The following is an 11,228-nucleotide window of genomic DNA, read 5'->3' on the forward strand; positions in this document are numbered from 1 at the left end:
ATTATTACATATGCATGTGGCAAAAAGGCAATTCGCTCGCCCCCAATGCCCCCGCCAACCCGTCCCTAGGCTAACACGGAGGAGGTAAATCACGGGTGACTACTAACCATTAGTGCAAGTGGCCAAGGCTTGGGGCAGGACATGCTCGGACACGCCGAGTTTCGACTCCAAGACTTCATGTGACAACACCCCATGTCTTAACCACCACACCGCCCCGAGGGGACAAATTATTACATATTCATGTTTGTATATCCTGGTGCACCCTTAAGGTTATTATTTATGATTTTTTATACCAATGTTCTAAATGGCGACCACCTACGCAAGAAGCAGGCATCAACCGCACCGCCTTACCGCCTTTGCTTGAGGCGGTGCTTTAGGCGGGAACTCACCTCCTTCCGCCATTGTTGTGCCTAGAATAGCTATCGCCACTGCCGCCATTTAGCCACAGAAACGCATCCAAGCCCGACAATGTGTCCGGACGTGTCACGCAAGCCCGGATGCATCGCCTGGCAACAAGCCCGGATGCGTCATCTAGGCCCTGAGGAATCACTAGGGCCCGGCGACGTGCGTTGCACATCGCGCAGTCCCGACAACGTGTCTAAACTCGCCTCATAGTCCTAGTGACACGTCGGACTCGTTGCCCTGCCGAAACAAGGTATGCGAGCAAGTTAGAGTTTAATTAAATAACTTTCGTTTAATAATTTTAAACAACTCCGCTATGATTAGGATAATTTAAATAGACTTAATTAAAGCCTAATAAAATTATCCTATTAATTTAATATATATTAAAAAAATTGTATTTATTATTATTTATTTTTAAATATTTAGATTAAATTTTTAATTGATATATTTTATTAAAAGTAAATATTATAAAGAATAATGCCAGACAATTTACTCAAACCAAAAGCATTAAGTCAAAGTCAAGTGTTATATGTTTTTGGTGTAACAAAAAGGGACATTACAAATCTGAATGTCCTCAACTCAAAGATATAGAAAGAAGACCCTTAAAGCCACTAAGGCACTTTGAGACGAGTGATCTTCTGAAGAGTCAAAAGAGGATGAGCCAAATCATCCCACCATACACATGGCATTAATTCATGGCTCAAGTTGAAGCTCAAAAGTATGAGTTTGAGTCTCTACTAGAAGATCATTTGAAGACGATGAGCTACTTAGCGACTCAAAAGAGTTTGCTGATGAGGTATGTGATCCAGAAGCAGAAAAGTTATACCAAACTATAGCATGCTTTACAAATACATCAACTAAATTCAAGGATAGAATCAAGTCACTCCTTAAGTAGGTCAAAGACCTTAAGGGGGAGACCACCTTAACTTCTTCCACTTGTATGCTTTATTTACTCAAAGGTGTGGATTGTGGAAGGAAAGAAAGGAAGTAAATAAATCACTACAAGAAGGGAAAAGAAAGGACAGAAAAGAAAGGATAGGAAAAGAATCCCTAGAGATGGAAGACGGAACAAAAGAAACATAAGGAAGGTCACATGAAGGAAGGTCACCGCCTTGCGCCCGTCGCAAGCAGCGGGGGTTCCATTGTACTGCTGTCCGTGGCTCATAACCACACGAGGAGGTTGTGCAGGCTGCCTACTGCTCGGTGCGAGTGCAAGACAGTCGTGCAAGGCCGCCCTCGCTGTTCATGGCGAGGGTGAGGCTGCCCCTACTAGATAGTTGACCTTCGCCAGCGAGACAAAGACCAATAGCAGGAGTTCCTTCGTCGTCGACCATGTCCCATGCCTTCGGACGGGAGTAGTGTGGATTTAATGCTCTATGTATTTTAGGGAAGCTTCTTCTCTTCTTTCTTCGATCCAAATCTACCTTGCTCCTCTACTTCTTACTTCCATCTGGCTTCCACTTCCTCTCCTCCTCTATACTGATCAAGGGGAGCAACAGCTCGGAAGCTTTTATGGACCGAAGGCAGGAGCGCCCGAGTGAGGTTGTCATGCGAGGTCGATAGTGCGAGCGGTCGAGCGAGGTCGGCGCCCGCACAATGCCAGTGTTTGAGAGCTGTGATGCATCGAGGAAGGAAGGAAATGTGTTCCGCCTGATTTTGGGTGGATGAAATTATATTCACAAATGGATCAGCGGATGGATTTATAAATTCATCCATCCATTATTTTATAACTAGTAAACAGAAAGGATATAAAACCCATCCTCTTCATGAAATAAACGAAGGAAAATTTTCTAGGATTGAATCCGTACTTTCAAGTAAACAGAGTGGTAAGATTCAAGAAGGAATGTCAACTCAGAAAGACTGAAGAAGAGAATTCTTCCTTAAAACTTTAAGTTGAATATTTGAAGAAAACTTTAGACAAGTTCATCATATTAGACTCCGAGTACATAAACATCATACTTGGGTCTTAACATGTGTATAATAATGTTGGACTTTGATTTCAGTCAAATGCACAATAAAAGTCATACATATCTCTTGCTAGCAGGAAGCCTATTTATATTTCTAGAATTGTTAAAGCTTAGATCCCCAAGCAAGTTATTGTTAATAAAAGCAGACTAACAACTATTGGATATCAAAATAACATAGATTATTTGAATGCAGGATCAGCAAGAAATAGAGGAATGGTTGCTAGACAATGGGCGTTGTAGACACGTGACCGAAGACAAAGGAAAGTTTACCAGCCTCAAGCTCAAGAGCATAGGAGCAGTGTCCTTTGGCAATAATGGTGAGTTAAAAGTGCTCAAGTCAAGTAACATCGAACTATGCTCAGAATTTAATATTGAAAAGTTTTGTTTATTGGAACTCTAAAGTTTAATTTACTGAGTATTAATCAATTGTGTGATATTAGATATAAAGTGGAGTTCCACTCCACCAAGTGTGTGGTAAAGCACACTAGGTACATTGATGCTACTTTGATAGGAGTTAGAATAGAAAACATGTACTCAATCAACTTATCTAGTTCCTCACTCAAGTGTCTTATAACACAACAAGAGGAACCATGATTGGGACATAGGAGACTGACTCACATCTACTTAAGACATTTTTCAAAAGTAGGTAAACATGGCTTAATAAGAGGTTTACATAAGTTGACTTACACTAATGACAAGGTCTCTAATGCTTGCCAAGAAGGTAAGCAAACCATATCAATACATAAATTGACTAATCAAACCAAAACCACTTGCACTCTAGAATTACTACACATAGATTTATTTGACAGTCATGGAGTCAAGGCAAATATTGCTTAATGATAATTGATGACTTTTCACATTTCACTTGGGTTCAATTTTTAAAACATTAGGATGAAGCCTTAGATAGATTTACCCAATTTTTTAAAATAGTTAAAAATAAGAAAAACACTAAAATTAAGAAGATAAGAAGAGATCGTGAAGGAGAATTCAAAAACCATAAGTTTAACAAGTTTTGTCTAGAAAACTGGTATCAGCATGAATTTTCCTATCTTGGAACTCCATAACAAAATGGGATTGTAGAATGGAAAAATTGAGTCCTACAAGAAGCAGCCAATACCATGCTAAATGAATACACCTTTCTTGGTTACTTTTGGACCAAGATAGTTAATGTTGCATATTATGTACAAGATCGGGAACATTTGAGAGTGTTTGAATACGAAGTTTATATTTTAAACACTAAAGACAACTTAGGAAAATGTTCTACTAAGTCTGATGAGCGAATTTGCATTGGATACTCAACCGCTAGCAGAGAATCTATATCAAGAAGTCTTTAGTCTTTAAAAGTTAAAGCAGCCGCCAATGTCATTTTTTATGAACACACCAAAACTTACCCAAGAAAATCTCAAATAAACCAAGACTTAGGTAAATAAGTTGAACTAGATTTTAAAAAACTAATCCTAGGAAACACTAATCTAGAGGAGCAAAAGATGACTAACAAAATTAGACATGAAAATAAAATTGAACCTAAAAGTCAACAAAATGAAGAAACAAATCAAGTTGAACCTCAATCCAGTAGGGTGCATAGAGTATGTTCTTGTTCTAGTCATCCACCTGAACAAATTTTAGATGACACAAACCAAGGAGTAACAACTAGGTTATTCTATAGAAATTTAAGTCAAGTAGCCTAAAGTTTTTTAAAGTATACCTAAGATTATAGATGAAACATTGCCTGATCATGATTGGGTGATAATCATTCCAGAAGAATTAGCACAATTTGATAGAAATCAAAATTGGGACTTACTACCAAAACTTGAAAATAAAACTATCGTTGATGCTAAGTAGGTTTTTAGAAATAAGTTAGACAATAACAAAAATGTAATCGGAAACAAGGCATGATTAGTAGTCTCTGGCTTTAGTTAAGTAGAGGAATTAAACTATGATGAAACTTATGCCCCTATAGCCTTGAGTCTATTAGGATATTATTAGCTTATGCAACCCATAAGGAATTTAAGTTATATCAAATGGATGGTAAACCCGCATTCTTAAATGGGTTCATAAAAGAAAAAATTTATGTTAAATAACCACAAGGTTTCGAAAATCTAGATTGCCTTAATCATGTATTCAAACTTAAAAAGGACCTTAGATAAACTAAAATAAAAACCTAGGGTTTAGTGAGAAAGGTTGTCAACATACTTAGTTTCTAAAGATTTAAGTGTGGACAAATTGACCCAACCTTATTTATTAAAACCTACAACAATAATATTTTTATTGCACAAGTATATATAGATGACATAATCTTTAGTTCAACAAATGCTATGTTCTTAAACGAATTTAAAATGGAAAGTGAATTTAAGATGAGTTGGATAGGTGATCTAACTTTTTTACTTTGGACTCCAAATTAAACAAACTAAAAAAGATAGATCCACCAAACTAAGTATGCAAAAAACTAATTAAAAGATTTCGGATGGAAAATGCTACGAAAATAGCCATGCTTATGGCTTTAAACTAACTAGACCATGAACCCGAACAAAAACTAGTGGACCTTAAGTATTACAGGAGAGCAATTGGTAGTCCATTGTAAGTGCTAGCCAACCTGATATATTGATTGTTTGCAATATGTGTGCCAAAGTGTCCCACCTATCTACCATTAAAAGAATCTTTAGATATTTCAAGGGTATTCTTAATGTTGGATCATAGTACCTTATGATAGAAAATTTTGACTTGGGTACTTTGACTTCTACTATGCGGGCTACAAGTTGGACAAAAAAAAATGGAGAGAATAGCTCAACTATTATTGATCTTATCCGAGCTCTGAGTCGACGGACGCTGGGGACGTGGCGCTCTCCGTTGTTCTTTGGTGTCGAGGTGGACCTCCGGCGAACCTGCAAAGAAGCCGAGCCGGGAGGAGTTTCCCCGGCGACGACCCTCCGACGCTCAAGTCAGGCAACGAAGAAGCAGAGTAACGTTACTGTGGCTACAGTGATGAGAATCGCCTCCCTCCGTCGAAATCTGGGGGTCCTTATATAGGACCCCGGGGAGGCGCGGGCACGCTTCTCGATGCGTGCACGCTTCCCCAAACATACCTCAGTAGGGTTGTGTCAGAAAAGCATGCCTGACGTCATTCCGTAATCGTCCGAGCATATCCCGGATGTGACGGTGGAGACTTCCACCGTACGATACTCTGTCTGCTCCTGCCGCCGACCATGCTGTTTGTCGACGGCAGGTGTCTCGAGGATGAAGTTACCAGCTATCCTTTTTGTCTCCTAGCGTTCTTACTTGTTCCCGAGCCGATCGGACCTGCCGCTCGGCGCTCATGGTCTCCGGGAATGCTCCGGTACCTCGGACCGGGCGGGGAAGCCCTGCTCATGTGCTCGGATGGGATTGCGCCCTATTGTCATGTGGCTCGACCGAGCGGCCTGTCCGCTCGGCCCAGAGACTCTTTTACCTTGAGCATCGGAAACCCGACCCCTGGTCGAGCTGTCTTTCGTCCGGCCGTGGAGACCCCTGGTTGGATGTTCGATCGGCCGGATGTCCGGTCAGCCCGCTACTCCACTCGGTGTTTACCTCTTTCCGCTTGGCACGACCTTGGGGTTGACCCTCTTGACCATTGACCTCCACGTGTCATTGACCTCCCGCCAACGAGGGTCCCCCGTCCTTACCACCGGATCAATTATAATGATTGCTAAAGCTGAGTACATTACAATGGGTAAGTTTATAGCTCAACTATTATAATGATGAATACTTTAGAAGATTTTGGGCTAAGTTACATAAACATAAAGTATTATGTGATAACGTTGGCACAATCAACTAAACTAAAAACCCTATGCACCATTTATGAACAAAACACATATATGATAAGTTAGTCAACCATTGACGTAGCCAAGGAAAACAATCACTAATAAGATTCAGCCTCGAAAGTTATTCGGGTTGGTTGACTGGATGAATAGAAATGGTGAACCACATGGTGTGTTAGCAATCAGCATTAGGATAATGGAGGAACTCGGATCAAATAAAATTTATTTGGGTTGGTTGGAAGGGGAGCATTGGCGCAACAATAAAGTTGTCGTGTCACCAGTGATCACATATTCGAGTCGTAGAAATAATCTCTTGCAATATAGAGTAAGATTGCGTACAATAAACCATCCTCGAGATCCTGCATTGGCAAGACCATTGTACATCGAGTTGCCTTTTTTTGGTTGACTACATGAAATGTTTAGTCGACTAGGTGACATAGTTTGTAGCTGATCCAAATGATGTGATATATGTGACAACTGAACAGATGGGCTAAGTCGACCAGAATGGCAAAGTGGTCGACTAGGGTCACCCTGATCAACTAAAGTGTTAAGTTGGTCAACCAGATCATACCATTTTACAACTATAAATAGAGGACTCTCCTACTCATCAAGAGCATCAACTAAGAAGCAAAAGCTCTCCAAAAGGCATATACAAGCTCTCTTCTCTTGCATTTAGAAGCTCTCCATAGGTAGCGAAGATCTCACAATTCAAACAATTTGATATTGACTTTTGGTATATTTTTCTTTAAGATATCATTATTATTACTTGTTATTGTTCAATATTTTGGCTTTTTATATTTAATTATTTAACCAAGTCTTGTAAAGATCTATCCGTCAAAAGGTTTTCAGAAAGGAGAAAATATAGTGGGATTTTGACGAGGAATAATTCACATAACGAATCACTAGGCCATGGAATAGGAACCTAGGGATTACCGAACCACATTAAATATCTATCTATGTCACTCTTATTTTTTGTTTATTTTCTAACTTAAACTATAAATTGATTTCAAAATTAATCTTGATTTCGAAAAATCAATATTTATTTTCCTTACATTTCTGCTTAAATTTTTTATAAGCGTTATTCACCCAACTCCCTTTGGCGCTTATCTTGATCCGACAATATGTAGCAAAAATATGATGCAAAGTCTTGTCAATCCACAAGAGATGTTCTCTTGTTGATCTATTTTTTGCATTGTTTTGTATCTTTTTCTTCTATACATTTTTGTATTTCTCACTTTTCAGGTAGTTAGTTTTGTGTTTTCAACAACTTTAAAAAAAAAGCATCATTTTCTTAGCCACTGGCATCTAAGAATTACCAATTTCCTAGCAACATCAAATGCTAGATGTCCTAGGACAGACAAGCAGAAATCAAAGTTTTCAGTATATCAACAGAAATGCCCATACTAGTCTGTGTGAAAAAGCCCAATAATTGCAATTGTGTCCATTGGTTTTCCTAGTGATGGACCTAATACACCATTTACTGATGGGAAACTATCAGACACAAGGGGGCCAACCCATTCAATCCTTATGTTTCTATCATATTACTTATATTCAAAAATGTTAGGAGGGAACTGCCAGGTAGAACGAAAAGGGTTAAAACTACTTCAGGCAAGAGCAACACCAAGTTTAAGCACCTGTCATAACATGCCAAGAAGAAAATGTATGTGATGACCGGTTTAAGCCTGTAATTCCCAATCCTTGAGTGCAGAAATATTGGTAAAAAGCATCAAATATCAAATTGGCAGATAATAGGAGAGACGCACCCAAATGTAACACTTGCATTGACCGGTTTTGTTTGGTGGTTGCCAGAGACTTGGTCATACTGGATGGTGTCTGTCACAAAATAGCCAGTAGTGGAACTCCCATCACCATACAGCACACTGTACTGGCACGGCAAGTTTGCTACGCAGCCTGGAATGTCTCCATAAGTGGATACACAAAACTTCTCATCGCATGAGACCAAATCCCCACTTGCCGAGGCCCTTGGATCATACAACGTCAATTGAAGCTGCAGCAACCAAGTCCAAGACTCACTTTTATTAGAGGCCAAAGGAAGTTAGCAACAACTCAAAAACACTTCTTTTTTCATACCCCGAGGTCGCTCTTAAGAGGACACCTGGTGCAAGAGATGCAGTTCACCCACAAGATATCGCTCCCTGTGTCGACTTGTACGTAGTAATTTTTCGACGGGTTCCCGATTCCAATTTCAGCAAAATAGAGTCTATAAACCCCACCAAAACGCACAAAAATAGGGGGGGAAATAATTTTTTGAAGAAAATAAAAAACAAGGATCAAATTCGGTTCTAGAAAGAGCAGCTAGAAATCAAATACAGAGAGAGAGCAACCCGGTGTCGGTGGGGATACCAACGCCTCCAATGGGGAGATCGGCAGCGGCGAGGATCCGGCTGTGACGACGCCGGTCGTGAGCTCGAAGATCGCCGACGGTATGGCTGCGACCCAGGAACTTGTGACGCACCCTAAAGACCCCGTTACCCCCGGCCAAAGGGCTCTGCACCAGCACCCCCAGGAGCACAACCAACTCAATAAACAAATAGCCAAAGCAAAAAAAGGAAGAAGACATTCTCCTCCTCGATGCCGTGGTCGCCAAAGAATGCTTTTTTTCACTACTACAATCTGGTAGGAAAAAAAAAAAGAACAGCAGCTTAAAATTCTGAGAACAACTACATCAAATCCATCGAAGTGGGAAAAAAACTCAATCGAGATTGTGGAGGGAACGAGAAGAATTGGGAGGAAAAGACGAAGAAATCAACCTCAGGCCCTTCACGCCTTCTGCTGCTAAAGCGGTGGCGGTAACAAGTAAAGGGGAAAAGGGAAAGAGCGAGAGGAAGGAAGTAGACCAAAGAGACGAAGGGGCATAATTTGATAAATGCCCTCCTCTTATTGGAAATGTCAAAAGGATGGATGCCTTTGAAGCGGTTGACTTCTTAGTTGACTTCGTATTTTTTCTTGAAAACTTTTATTCACCACTGGATAAATTAAGAAATATTTATAATTTAATATTTTTAGATCAACTATTAATTAAGTAAAATTTATTAATTAATTTATTGAAATTATAATTTAATTTTTAAATATCTGAAAAATTAAAAGACATCATCTCACGATACCATTACTCTAACAAATTTTAAATTATTCATATTCATATGTTTAATTATAATTTATGATCCAATTTTAAAACTACCCTTAGACAATTTCATCTTAAATCTTTCAAGAATTTTGACTAACTTTTACTTGAAGCTAACTTTATACAAAAATTATTCTAAAATAACAATTATATAAAATAATTTTAAGATGATATTTTTTTATATAAAATATTTTTTTTAAAGTCACATAATAATAAATTTATTAGAGCATCTACAACATACTCTCATTATAACATCCATCATTTTATCAAAAAGTATAGAGTCTACTACCACATACTCAATATAATTGTTCCGGATATGAGAATGGCATGGGAGGAATTAATGGGAGGTCAAAGGGCGTTTTGGTCTTTTGGGCTCATTAAGGGTTTGGAGTGCTTTTAAGCACTGTTCACAGAGAGAGAAGAGGAGGAGGGGTTCGTGATTTTGGGCCGCCGCCAACCATCAAGGAGATTTTTTCTCCTTCTCCAGCTCTCCGCCGGCGCCGACGAAGCCGCTGGCGCTCCCTTCTTCTCCTCCTCTCCCCCCTCGCCGGCAGCCTCACAAGACAGCGCCCAGCAGCCAAGGCCGGCCTCGCGCCTGCACAGCAGCCCCTCGCCGTCGTCGCGGAGGCGATCGCGCTGCGGGCGGGCCGGACCGATGCGGTGCGCCCGTCCGGCCTCGCCGGCGGCCTCGCCGCGCCATCGCGGCCTCGCCGACCTGTCGCCGGCGGCCTCGCACCTCGGGCGCCGACCCGGCCGCCCTCCCCTCCCGGCGACCTTCTGGTGCCGACTTTGCCTAGTGTTCCCACGCGCCATTGTCACATGCCGATGTCAATGTCGGCCGTGTCGCCGTTGTATTCCGATTGTGTGTCACCTTTCAGACCCATGCCACATTCGGCTCCGCGTTGTCACCTCCGGACCCAGCTCCTCTTCGGTCGGTTCAGAGGCATCCACCCTTCCGGGTCACGACGACTCGGTCAGTTTCACGACCAGCTCACTCATCCATCCGAGGGCGCCCCCCTGGGCCAGGGTACGTTCTCGTACTCGATATCTGTTTATTTTACTACTATTCTGTTATTATCTGGATAATCATACGTCTGTGGGATTCGCCTCGAGCACCGAGGTACCAGAGACCGGGGGGAACCCGGTCGCTGGATACAGGTACAGTTGACCGGAGGAGGACTTCTGACGATCTGGTCAACGCAGCGGACAGCTCACCCCCGGGTCGTGAGGATGCGGTCCACATTCCAGACACGTCACACCGGCAGGTTCGTTTTCTCAGCTTCCAGACAGGATCAATAACAATATATCTTTTTTACTCACATTCCTTTTAACATTAAAACTTATTATTTATAGGTCCTACAATCCACTCAATTATCTTAAAATTATATCATTTATTAAAATACACTCATGTTTTATTATTTAACCATTTTATTTAATTTTTAATTTTTAAATTTTATAATTTTTTAAAATAATTTAAATTAAAAAAATACACTCACACGTGAGCCAGGGCTAGCCCACCCCACGTCATCTTAAACATGTTCAAGAGATAATGATTTTAAGAGTATCTACACGGAACTCCTACTGTGGGCTAGTAATTTTAAAAAACCTCCCTCTCATAATAGAGAGAGGTTTTTCATTTTATGTGTACAAAGCCACTTCTACCCTTTTTATTTGTTATATTAAAATATTCTTTTAAAACTTATTAAAAAACAAAACAATGACTTCTTCACCTTTTTATTTTTTTTAATTAATATAAGTTTTTTAATTTAAATATAATACTAAAGGTGTTTTTTTTAATTAGGAGAGCGGTATAATTTAAAAAATATGGGACCTATAAAAAAGTTATTGAGAGATTTGTTGATAGTAAAGAGATATATGAGATTTTTTTACTTTTAATTTGGCACAGATATGACAACGAAGAAG

The 11,228-nt window shown here is 40.2% G+C and overlaps 1 protein-coding gene across 3 annotated transcripts in view; it reads right to left on the minus strand.

Annotated features, from left to right (window-relative positions):
• The window catches only part of LOC122026806 (aspartic proteinase 36-like), a 44,760-nt gene extending 35,714 nt beyond the window's left edge, over positions 1 to 9,046 (minus strand). For 2 of the 3 annotated variants that reach the window (XM_042585529.1, XM_042585522.1), the window contains exons 1-4: positions 8,935 to 9,046; positions 8,509 to 8,797; positions 8,255 to 8,384; positions 7,927 to 8,171 (exon numbers count right to left, since the gene is read on the minus strand). In XM_042585529.1, coding sequence (XP_042441463.1) covers positions 7,927 to 8,171; positions 8,255 to 8,384; positions 8,509 to 8,744 — 611 coding nt within the window. In that variant the 5' untranslated portion in view covers positions 8,745 to 8,797; positions 8,935 to 9,046. Of the gene's footprint in view, positions 1 to 7,926; positions 8,172 to 8,254; positions 8,798 to 8,934 lie in introns of all 3 variants that reach the window. The other variant, XR_006124174.1, reaches the window with a different exon arrangement.
• Between the last annotated feature and the right edge of the window lie 2,182 nt (positions 9,047 to 11,228).

The sequence above is a fragment of the Zingiber officinale genome, chromosome 1A, assembly GCF_018446385.1.
Source record: "Zingiber officinale cultivar Zhangliang chromosome 1A, Zo_v1.1, whole genome shotgun sequence".
Taxonomy (NCBI): domain Eukaryota; kingdom Viridiplantae; phylum Streptophyta; class Magnoliopsida; order Zingiberales; family Zingiberaceae; genus Zingiber; species Zingiber officinale.